Source organism: Bombus pyrosoma, linkage group LG3, assembly GCF_014825855.1.
Source record: "Bombus pyrosoma isolate SC7728 linkage group LG3, ASM1482585v1, whole genome shotgun sequence".
NCBI lineage: Eukaryota > Metazoa > Arthropoda > Insecta > Hymenoptera > Apidae > Bombus > Bombus pyrosoma.
In genome coordinates, this window is record NC_057772.1 from 15861412 (window position 1) to 15874662 (window position 13251).

A 13251-nucleotide genomic window follows, 5' to 3' on the forward strand; every position below is an offset into this window, starting at 1 on the left:
TGCGTGCAGAACAGAGATACGAGAGGCTACTGCGAGTCGTAAAGGGAATTTATAGCTCGATGTGAAATCAACATGGCATATAAATGATTCTGTATAAAGTACAAATAAAATCTAAATAACACCTGAAAATAAAATTATAATATAAAAGAACGAACAATAATCTACTTAATAAAGTAGCAATAAATAATACGAGGGAATCGGGAATTTTGGATATCAATGAAAATAAAAATCTCGCATTGATCAAACAAAACCAAAACAAAGTATAGTCGTACCATTTTCTTTTCTTTTTTTTTTTTAACAAGTTGTCAGGCAAATATCGGGCCTTCATTGCGTTTTGTGTACTCGTAATATACAGAATGACGGATCGATTCCACGCTGAAAATTCTTGACGATCGTGTATCAACTTAAAAAAGGGGAAGGGTAAGCAAAGGGAACATAATGGCAATGATAACTAAGAAAGAATTCACCCGATGCTTTTCTCCCTTTTTAAGCATCAGTAATTTTGATACATCCCAATGCAAGATGCACGGGGAAGTTTCCAAATTGAAAACGTCGGGTGATTTCGTGGAGAAGATAGATACACGTCGTAGAGTCGTGAATCTGTCGTGCAAAATGGACTCTACATCGTACTTTGTACCGAGAATTCGATCGATGCGAGAAACGACACCAATTCCGGCATTGCGACTAAATTATGTGACAGACTTTGTCCTTTACTAGTGACTCGGTTAAACATCTTGCAATGTTTTATTAGAAGCAAGCTAATAAGTAAGAAATAGAACAAAAAATAGTCTTTCAACTTCTACGTAACGATTAAAATGAACATTATCAGCGTGAAATTGTTATAAATCGTTTCTCGCAACGAAAACATTGAGATAATGAGAAGAAAACAAAAAATAAAGAGTTTAACAGTCAGCGGACTTATAAAAATCAGAAGTTAAATGCAACGAAAAAACCATGTACATATATATATTTATCTTTTTTTCTTGTTCTTCAAATGTTTCACTTTGCTTCATTGTCCGGACAGTAAAAATAATAAATCAACAATACGCGTACGCAACATGCAAAACAAAAGTCCATAAAAAATAATAATCGCTGATTTCCTATCGTGATTGGCTTCTCAAGCAGTTGGAACGTCGATTGTTTTCTCTTTTTATTTTCAACACTGATGACTGCTCTGTATTCGAACGTGCGAGCAAATCGATCGAATTTCTATTATTCTCAAATAAGAAACGTTCGCTTTTACTCGAGTAAGCCACACACAACGTAGGAATCTTAATATCTAAGGATCGTCCGATCGGTCCTGACAATCGTTTCTCGCCGATTATGTTGACGATTCTATAAAAAATTGAATGGTGATTTGTTAACAGGAGCCATTTCAATGATTTTATTTAGCAGCGTGTCTTTTGATGGAGAATCGTCGACGACGAGACAACGATCGCTATCGACCAACCAGATGCATCCACAATCACTAAAACGAAACTAAATAAAAGTAATTTTTGGCTAAGAGTAACGGTGCTTCGTAGTGAGTGCGGGAATTCTTGAATTTGGTGTATGTGTGGACATATCGAGATATACAAAGGGACGATATGATTTCTGTTTCAAGTGACTAACGAGAAATCTCTACGTAAGAACACGGTTGTGGAACGTAGTAACAAGATTAGAAACAAAGGGTAATTAGAAAAAAAAACAAGAAAATATAAACAAACGAAGAAAGAGAAAATTTTCGTTCCAAAAAGACAAGAAAAAGAAAAAGACAGAGAACGGTTGTAGACAACTCGTGGCGAATTAATCGCGTGTGACAAATCCTTTGTTTTGAAATAAATTATGGCACTTTGATAATGATGCGTCGCTTTGAAAATATCCTCCAACTACGCGGGACAGCAGAGATTTGTATGTAAACGATTAATGAATGATCACGAGTCTCTGAGCCTACTTACACTCACGTTCCACATACGTGCGACAATAATAACGCATATCATAACGGAAAAACAACGAAAAACGTAACGAAAGGAAGTAAAATAAAGTTCTACTGCGTGTAGCATTGCGCTGTTAGTCGTTATAGTAATTACCTTCTTTTTCGAATTTCAATTAGTCTGCTACTTTCCTTGACAAGCATGTATATACGTATACATATACTAGACAGACGATCCAGCTCATTAATTTATGGTCAATTTCCATTACAACACACAATTCGCACAACAACCTCTTCGATCATTGTTTCCTTTTTCTTTCCGTTTCGGAATAAACCATTGGTAACAAAATATTTCAACGTACGCTAGTTTAGTACGCTTATTCGCTAGTTCTTCAACCACTTCTTTTTCCCCATTCATTTTTTAGCGTAACGCGTGCAAAGCGTTTAAAAAAATAAGAAAATACGACGCAGAACGTCGATTTCTTTGTAAAAAGTTGTAACGGAAGAAAACAATATTGGTAAATGTATAACATAAAATTAAAAGTGACGTAACAGCTGAAATTTACTAAAGGTGTTATTGCAGTTAATGGATGAAGCTTCATACAAGAAACTCGCTTGACTTACGCGTTGGTAAAGATAAAATATCGGGGTTCTACGCACATGTTATCACAAGAAGAAACAATATGATCGATTTTCAAAGAAGTTTAAACAGTAAGAGTCGCTAATTTAAAAAAAAAACTGTTGGACAATAAACAACTTTCTTTCCTCTTTCACTCATTTAACACAGTGTCTTATTGTTTCCTTCGATGCGCTAGTTTGTACGTTGGATACACTAAACGATTTTTCGAGATGCGCGCTAAATATTCTTTTCGAGCGATATTTATTTCGTAGATTTCAATACGTATCTATAATACGACGTTGTAACGCTAATGTTACGTTTTCGGTTTTTCATTGATCCTTAAGTATAAGCTATCTGTTCAGATTTCTATCAGCGGATCTCGTAAAATCGACCAGGCACGCACGTTTAAAAGTGCTTCTAAAACGTGAGTATGCATTGCGCGCGCAACAACGGAGACGTGAATGTATGAGACAAAAGTCGGTACAGCGAGACTTAAAAATCCTTCAATTACAATCTATTGAACACCGTTCTTTTTATTATCGATAGTCATAATCAAACAATCAGTGCATATAAAATATACTAAGTCTACCCAGCGTCAGAAAAGACTCATCTTCTCTAAAAAGTTCCCTATAAAATTTTTTCTTGTTCTTTATTTTTTTTTATTTTCCCTTTATTACTCTTTTACGCTCATTTCACGACAAGGTCTCACTTATTTGGCACTAGATTGCGATCATCGGGCGCGCTTTTTAAAAAAAGGGATATACACACACGCGCACGCGCGCGCCTAAGATCGCGGGCGTCGATAACAATTTATTATTATTACTTCATTTTTTTTTACTTTTCTTTTCTTCATCGTCATTATTTATGTCGCTTAAAAAGGCACCAAATCGGGGATTACACCGCTACATATTATTGGATCCCACTGAAGTACGTTAATTCAACGTATAATATATAAAGTTAAAAGTCAACCACATACCTCCTTTGCTTCTTTCTTTTTTTTTACTCTCATTTTCTGACGCATCATTTCAAAAACTGCAACGACGTTAATAGGTATTATCAACTAGCGCTAAAATATATTCGATATAACCTTTGTTTATATATATATAAATATATATATAAATATATATATATATAAATATATATATAATATAATAATAATAATAATAATGATAATAATCGTAATAATAATATTAATAATAATAATCGCAATAATAATAATAATAATATGTATATATATATATATATGTACCATCTTTACGCCAGTCGCATACTTTGTATATGTGTTTCTCTCTGTATACGTGTTTGTGTACATATGCGTGTAATTTATTTGCGATAATAAACTATGATTCTTTTCTTTTTTAATATATATATATGTTTATGTATATATATATATATTTATATTTAATATATATATATTAAAATCTATCCGATAGTACAGTCTGCTTTTTAAGCCTCGTAATTTACCTCTCTCTCTTTCTCTCTCTCTCTCTCTCTCTCTCTCTCTCTTTCTCTCTTTCTTCCTCTCTGTTACTCTTTCGCGTTGGTCTCTTGCAAGAGCGACTGATGCCGATAACACGTGAAAAAGAAACTTAGAATAATCGGTATTGACTGGTGGTCCGCTTTCGAAATAAGGGACGAATAAAAGAGAACGATAATTATTGGCGTGTCGCCATTGCAAGAACCATATATAAATATAATATAATCTATGTAAAATTTTTCTTGTTTTTCATATTCTTTCCCCCGTAACCCACCCGCAATGTCCGTAGACTTATAAATTAATTAAAATATGTTCAACACGAAATTCATCAACGAGACCTCTGTGATCCTAACCGCGATTGGCGTGAGAAATTCGCTTCTGCTTCCAGTAAAATTCACTTAAACGAAGGCAAAACAGTTGCAGTTTTTCGTAGAAAATTTTAACTCGGCCGATTATTCCTTTTTCTCTTTTTACTACGACGTTAGTTGAAATTAATTTTTAATCATTTTTTTATGCAATGCGTAGTACAAGTACAAGGTACCCCCTTACAAACAATTCCTCATAACACTTCAAAGTGTTTATTTCTTTCGCTATGAACACTTTTTACAACTTGAACACTAATTTTGTACGAATATAAGGATTTCGTATCATTATAATCCTTAATCCTTAAAAACACCCCTCGCAAACTTCTACTAAGTTTTACTGATTGGCAACATGAATTTCCTCTTTTTTACAACCTTAATTCTAAAGATTAACAACGTTTAAAGGCAACGAACGTGAGCGAATGTTGTACGATAAATTTTCGTAGCAAGCTTCAAGATCAGTTGCTAAATTTCAACAATTTTATTAGGTATCAGTTTACCCTGATCACGAGCCTTAAGATACCATTAAGGAATTCGATGTAAGCAGAGATAACAACTTGATTCGCATACGCGTCGTTACAAATGTTCTTTTTTTTGCTTCTTTGCCAAATGCTCTGCAACTGTCTTTCTAAACTTTAACGGCGGATAGAAACATTTGCGGATCTTTGTTTTCTCGTACAGCGACGACGACAACAACGACGACGACGACGACGACAAATAAGATATTTAACAGAATAATATATTATGCGAGAAATAAAATTTAAACAAAAAACAAACATGTAGTCAACAAGGATCACCAAGAGTTTCACGTCTTCCAAGCGATTTCTCACGCAAAAGTCGACTAGGGTAAACTAACGCTCCTTTTCGTACGGACGAATAAAATTGGATTTCCCAAACGAGCTATCACGGAAAGCGCCCCGTTTAAAAGAAACAAGCACGTGGATCTATTTTTCTGGTCTATTGTTAAAAAAAAAAATGAGAAATTGATCGTGAGCCTAGTATCGAAATGATTGAATTGTCATTCATTACAATTTGGCAATTGATTTTACTTTAGGCGATCCGAGAGCTCTGTTACACTGTACTTTCCATTTCATATCGACACGCTTTATTCCGCTTCTATAAATCGTCCTCTTTACCTGCCATCTAAAATTGAGTTAGTCTTAGCCTCTCAGTGATTATCAAATGTGAGTGTATTACTTTAATTATTATTTTTTTTTCCATTTTAAATCGATATAAGCTGTTTTAGCCGCTGCCTCTTTGCACTTATTTTTGTTTAATATATAATATTTATATTCAACTATCAGTTTATACCCTCTTTCCTCAATTTGTTTTCATATTTTCTTCCTTTTTTTTTTTTTTGGACGGGCTTTGCGTTAACCCATCCCGAACACAACAATTTCACCAAGACCGGCCTGCAACTGTCTCTCGTCCCTAAAATTTTCTTTCTTTACGTCAAACAAAAAGAAAAACACAAGCTAAAATAGGATAAACTAAAACAAAAGAATACACACACACACACATCTTTTCTCCCCGCCGAAAATAATCCACCGACGCGGAATGGTGGATACTCTTTGGTCCATGAAAGTTAAAAATTTTGAAGATAATTGACCTGAGAGCATATCGATTTTGCGAGTCAGCGGCACGGTCCATTACGATCAGAAATATTAAAACATCCGTATATGCTTTTAGTTTGTTTCTCTTTCTATCGTTTCTTATTCTTTTTTTTTTTGCTTTACTTTACCTACTCGTCTAATCATTGCTGCCTGCCTAACTAATAATATATCATTCTATCTTCCTAAAAGTACGCGTAATTGCATCCGGAGGCGATCGATCTTCCGATCGCTCCGTATTTCTTACAACTAAAATTTTTTATCTTTGCAACGCTAGATATCTCTTGAATAACGAACGAACAACACTGGTCAATCGTGGGCGATATCGGACACAAGATCGTATAAATCATGTTGTGTCCTGTCTCTTCTTCTTTCATTTTTCTTTTCACCTTGAAATCCCACGCATTTAAAATAACAACGAAGGTCTCCGTTACGATTATAATTAATTAATAGTAGCAGTAATAATATTTATAATTATTATTATATAGCCTCTAGTCGTCTAATGTCTATGCCCAACTAGTGAAAAAATTTGTATATAAATCGTTTCGCTTCCTCTCCGATTCATGCGTGTCGTTCATAATCATAACAATCGATCTATGAACGAAGGTCCGACTAGAGAGGATTCGACAAAGTGTAAAGTGCAAAATATAGTAAGCTACAATCGTATTTTAGTGCTGTCTCTCACGACTAAGCCTATGTACCATCACTGTAGCCGTATCCCTTTTGAACAGTAATCGATAATCGACTCGACCGTTTGCGCGTGCACGCTATAGTCTTTAAGACTAAAAGAACTCACAAAGAACTCTGTATCCTTTTTTCTTTTCTAAGCATGGTCTTTCTGAATTAAATTATACATAAAATTATGCTTCAGATAAACTGCGTAAAACTCGTAACAAGTAAGACAAGGATATATTTTTAACAACGATAATTTCTATGACCCTGGACACACACACATCCTTGTCTCACGTTATTTAGAATTTAATATTTACAAAAAGAGAATCTACCATATAACGATTAGCTTTAGTTGATTATGAATTTATGCAACAAATTTAATAGTCGTTTTAATCGCATATTTTTGCTCTTGGGAACAATATATATATATAGATATTTTACCCACGATTCATTTCAAGTTAAACAGGAAATAAACGAACGTATCATTTTTTGGATAACGATAAAATCCATGTTTTCTAATATAATATATATAATATACAGAATATATAGAATATATAGTAGTAAAACCGTGTCCAGTTGTACTGGCTAAGCACAAATGTTTTGTTCAATAGAGTACGGTACAGTACGATATGGCGTTAAGTTACTACTAAAGTGCCTTCAGTCTATCCAATGTCAGTACTATCTTGTATTTGGTGTCGTTAAAACCGTCCCTCTGCAGTCTTTCAAGAATTGCATGTCCCGTTCCGTTAATTTCCCCATTAACTATCTCCATCCTTCCCTGCCCTAACCGCGGACTTCTTTCCACCTTGGCTCCCTATTACGCTACTATATAACTTCGAATCAGGCTCGACAGCTTGACAACAGCTCAACGGCTCAACAACATGGCGAACGGTCATCGTACATATATATTGCATTTACTCAGTCTACGTGGTTCCCTTATTTATATTGTGTGTGCATGTACCGCCGTTTTACTTCAATAAACGTATGCATATTTTCGATGCTACATGCAACACGTTTGATTCTCTCCGTAATATAATAGTCACACAATAGTAAATATACTCTTTGTTGATTTGGACTCACGTTTCTTTTGCGATTATCTTGCTTACTTTTTCTCCTCTTTGTTTCATAACTGATCCTCGTTGTCGTACAACTACGTTAAGACGACCAAACGAGTACACCGGTTCAATCATATATAAACTCTTTGTATGCGCATATCTCTCTTTCTTACGTTCTTCCTTCCTTTTTTCTTTTTATTTGTATAACATCCGCGATTCCCTTGAAGGGAAGCAACGCGGTAAAGCTCGTTTCGTTTGTAACTTAATGCCCGTTTCGTGTTACACGCACGAAAATCACTTTTCGAGAAAGGGAGCTTTCGGTTTACGAAATAGGCTGAGATACACCCGCCGATTTTGTCCGAAAGAGCGAACTTTCGAACGAATCAAGAGAAAACCAGTAGCTAGCTATAGGATCCGATATAGCACGAATTATATCACGTTTAATAAAGTAACCGGACATAAAAGGTACTCCGTTCGACTGTATTTGACTTTACTAGCTGCTATGATTAATATCATATATCCGTTTGTTAAAAGTCCAGTTTCTTTCGTTTCACGTTGATCCATTGAAAAAGGAGAAACTGTTTTGAGCTGCAGCAGACACATGGTCTACGATTCAATTTCCCCATATTCGCGGAAACAACGTTTTCGGATTTAGCTCTTTGTTCTGCCTGTTTGTTGTTTATCAAACGTAAAGGAAACAGATGTTCTACGTATCACAACTATCTACGTATCAATGATGATGATCATCTGATGTTTAAAATTTGTATATTCGATTGACTATCCGTTTATCCCCATCTCTGATATTGTCCTTTCTTGATTCGTCCTACTAGCGTTGTCTTCAAAAACCAATCCTCGATTGTATTTTATCAACTACGAGACTAATCTAACGCGACTACTTGTTCTCTCTTTGTCCGTTCGAAACACTGCGACCTTTTCTTTTCTTTTCTTTCTTTCACAGCTATGGGTTTATCCGGAAAGCCACTAACACGTACGCTCGCATCGCTCTTGAGCTTTTCACGCGATTTTTTTCGTTTGATGCCTCTTCCTTGCGTAACGTCCCCTGACCCTTACCACGACGACGAAGAAATCGATCAACGATTTGTTCAACGATTTATCGACGATTGCACGACGCGAAGTGATACTTGGCCGTTAAGAGCGCCTCCAGAAACGTAGGAGGAGCATCCTAACGGTAATTTGTATTCTTTCTCAAGAGGCAGAACGAAGGGAAAGAGCCAAGGAACGTAGCCTGAGAAGAGAGGGCGCATCGACAGCGGTCTACCGCTGCTGACCCATACTACTGCTGCCACTGCTGCTAAGAGCCATGTGCGACTTAAGGCTATGTATGATCTTAACGTGGGCGACCATGTTATCTTTCCGCGTGAATTCCTTATAACAAACCGGACAAGCAAAGTACTTGACGTTACGCTTGTGTGAGGTGACGTAGTGCCGGCAGAAATTACTGATGTGTGTGTAGGTACGATTGCATACAGTGCACCGATATACGTCGCCCTCTTTCACGCAGAAGTCCCGTACCGAACCTTCCGTTCTCTCGTTTTCGACCTTAAACGATCCTTCGAAGTCGCTTTGACTGATCTCCGATTCACCGGCGACCAGATTAAATATGGCACTGCTCAAATTGTCTTTCGACACCTTTTGCTCCGATTCGGAATCGGAATATTGCTGCGAGTCATCCATGGACGCCATAATTGCCGTTGACGATGTTTTTCCTTGAAGAGACGACGTGCTGTACTCCTTACGAAAGCATCGCTCGAAGTTGATGCGTATATGAGTCGGTGACTGCGAGCCACCGCCACTCGATGTCTCCTCCGGGTCTGAAACGAAGAAAACTTTCTTCTTTAAACAGTTCTCGACGCCTACACCTTTGTATCGTATAATATATATATATATATATATATATATACATACATACATACATACATACATACATACATACATACATACGTGTGTATATATATATATATATCAATGTTATAATAACATCATTCGAACTTAAGTATATCGATGCATTAGGTATAAATTATCAAATATTTCTAGTAATATATAATAGTGTATAATAATGTACTGATATAATAACGTATATCTATATTTGTGGGGGGAAGCAAGAGGAAGGGTAGAGCCAGCAAAAAAGAGTCACCGTATTCGAACCGGCTGTCCGTCAACTCTGTCCCATGTTAAGTGTTTTATGCCGCACCCGCTTTTCCATGTCCCCACCCCTGTTCGTCGTCATTCCCTCTTCAGATTCTTTCGCTCTCACGCACGCTTTCGCTACTGCTCACTGTTGATCGCGGCTTTGCCTCGATCCCGTACCGGCTGGCTGCGAAGAGGACCGTTACGGTCTCGTTTGCCATACCATGAAGAGCATTTCAGCGACTCAACGATGGCTCTCTCTTTCTTTCTTTCTTCCAAATAAATATGCACCATACACACGCTCAGACATTCTCGCGATCACACGTACGTATAATCTTTTTTCATACATACGCGCGCGCTCGTATAATTCTTTTTCCCCTTCCATGCGTCACACACACCCACACACACACACACACACAGGCGCGCGCGCGCACACACACACACAGAGGCGCGCGTGCTCTCACGCACCCTTTCTTCCTCGTCTGTCACGCACACTTACATTCCACCCTCTCGCGTTTGCAGTCTTACACCATTTAGCTCGTTTTTTTCCTCCCGTTCACCTGGACTCGCTCTCGTATCTATTGCTACGGAATGTATGCAAATACATGTATACACGCAACACGCGCAACATATCACTCAGTCAGAGACGAACGCTTACACATACGCGTGCAGAATGCACGTATATGCGAATGTTAATAAACATCATCATCATCATGTACACTCGAAAAAGACCCCCTCCCTATTTACTTTACGTTTTAAAGAGTCCGTGCGTCCCGTCAGTCTAAACCGTATACGCATATTATCCATTCTCTACGGGAAGACGATCCATCGAGATCGAGGACGCTCGAGAAGAAGCAACGTTTTCTCTTCTTCGATGCAATTATATATTGTTATATTTAATCCGCTTTCGGCTTCACTTTACATCAGATTCTTTTATTCGACTTTCTCTTATTTAGATTCTGGCATTTCGGAACGGTCTCATTTTATTTTTTTTTTGTTTTGTTTTATTTTATGTTATATATATTTTTTTGTATTTTTTTGAGCGGCTGGCCTCCCCTAGTTCCCTCGCTTCCCCCGCGCAAAGGTAATCTCTCAGAGATCAAATGGTGACTCAGATAATCTCAACTCACCTGCGCAAAGAGAACAAAGCAACACGTTTCACGGTCACTACCGAACGATCATCATGTTCGACATCTTCGAAGCACTCTGTCATGTGTGCGCGTGCGTGCGTACGTCAGTAAAATAATTTCTTTTCTTTTCTTTCTCTCTCTTTCTCGAACATCATATGGAAAAGAATGTACGTCACACTCTCGATACCGATTTCTTTTTATATTGATCTCTCGCTCTCTCTTTCTCTCTCTCTCTCTTTCTCTCTCATCATTCGCTCTTTCTTTTCCGTCACTACATTTGTTTGTCCATTTCTTTCCGTCCTGTCGTATATTTTCATTTGTTTTCTCCTTCCCGTTTCGTTTTCATGTTTCGGACTTTTCCCCAAATTTCTGTTTCTCCGTGTTTCATTCCTCCGTCGTGAAAACTCAATTAGGCAACGAGAAGAACGCAAGAGAAGGCGGAAGCGATAACCTGCCGACGTTCGTTGTCTGTTAAAAAGAGCTACGCACACTTCTTTTTTCGTTGTAATGACATCTATCCATTTCACCACGGTCCGTCACTTCGGCGCAAACATAAATTGCGTTCAACTTTCTTACAATGAACGAACGTGAAAAAAAGTAAACCAGCGTTTCAAATAAAAATCAGAAAAAAGTAAGCACCGCTAAAAGCTGGCTCCACCCCCTCCTTTTACCAAATGGCCAATGACAGCGAAGCGTTTCTCATTCGCGTGCGGGGATTATAAAATCATATATATAATAACATGTACATGTGTATATATTTATATGTTGCACATGTATACGTATAACAATATATACATATTGTATACACGCGCGCGCGCGCGCGTGTGTATTTGTGTGTGTATGTGTGTGTGTGTGTGTCTGTGCGTGCGCGCAATATGTGAAATGGGATCGAAAAAGGTAAGTAAAAGTGGCAGTAAATAGAAATGTATATATAAATATATAAGTCTAGATTAGAGAAACGAGTGAGGAGAACGAGCGTAAAGAAGAAGGAACGAAGCGCTGCGCATTGGCCGAGCATAAATTACAATGGGTATGTATATTTTATATTATGTCCCTTAACGACAATCGGTGGGTGGTAGGTTAGATTTTTGGAGGCTACAGCATTCAAAAGGGAATATATATCTTGTGTGTTTGTTGGCACGTTTTTTTAATTCCGCTCGAACGTCTCGTCGTTTCAGAGGAGCATACACAAACGCCTGTATGGGCTCAACGAGACGACGGCTTCCTTTCTCTCTCATACACTTTGTTTCTTTTTTCGTAAATATATGTGTATGTATATATATATATACACATGGTACGCATATGTATACATATTTTTTTGAGATTTTTTTTCTATTTCGAGTTGTCACAGGTCAACGCGTGACTTAAGTAGAGGTCTCGTTTTCGAAAGCCCGTTAAACTTTGTGCGCATCGTGTTTCGATATGTTTCGCCTACGCGGCTTAACACTGCCGAAAAATTCGTTTCAGATTGCACGGAAAAAGGAAACGGTTATTATCATTAGTAGTAGTATTGCTTTTTTTCTTTTTATCTGATATTTTTAACAGACCGCGTGATACCCGTGACACGCATAAACTCCTGGGAGCCTATTCACCTTCTCCGGATACAAATCACAAATACTTTTTTCAATACTCAACGAGATTTGTTGACCTTAATTCCATGTAAGGATGCTAGCTCAGGCAGTATCCTCGAGTTAACATCTTAACGAATTGCACTCGTCAACAAATTCATCGACTCGAGTCTCAATATTCTTTCTTATTTTTTTTTTTTTTTTGTATTCATTATTATTTTTTTAGTGTACTTGAGTCTACGACCAAAAATAGCCTCCCCGGAAATATTGCTGCGATACTGCGATTCGTAATTAGTTTGCAGTCGCGCAACGACGAGCAAGGTATAAAATTAACAGATGAAAATTCTGAAAAATTAAATTGATTAGCACATCGTACAGCAGTGTTTTGTAATATTTTTTTTTTGCATATTCATCATTCAAATTTGTCAAAATGATTGTAATAATTTTGATAAAACAAATGATAGGTAAATATGTAAGAATATTTGTTAAGGGTAAGAATACAATATCACCTGGAAAAGATTGCAAACGGAATATTTGTGTGTAATCACTGTTGGTCAACATCGAATTGTATGAGAAAGTTAAATTTAATTCGGTATAATTCAAATGGTGCAAAAAATGAGTTATTTAAATATTGATAAAAGCCTACGTTTACCAAATAGACACGATAATCTCCTTTTTCGCTAATAAAACATGATTGG

The 13251-nt window shown here is 37.0% G+C and overlaps 1 protein-coding gene across 11 annotated transcripts in view; it reads right to left on the reverse strand.

The window, feature by feature from the left end:
* The window catches only part of LOC122565966 (protein tramtrack, beta isoform), a 46610-nt gene that overhangs the window by 15485 nt on the left and 17874 nt on the right, over positions 1-13251 (reverse strand). Inside the window, exon 5 of one of the 11 annotated variants that reach the window (XM_043722585.1) lies at positions 951-9539. The exons of the other annotated variants lie outside the window; for them this stretch is intronic. Within the exon in view, the coding sequence (XP_043578520.1) occupies positions 8983-9539 (557 nt within the window). The 3' untranslated portion in view covers positions 951-8982. Of the gene's footprint in view, positions 1-950; positions 9540-13251 lie in introns of those variants that run through there. 11 annotated transcript variants of the gene reach the window in all.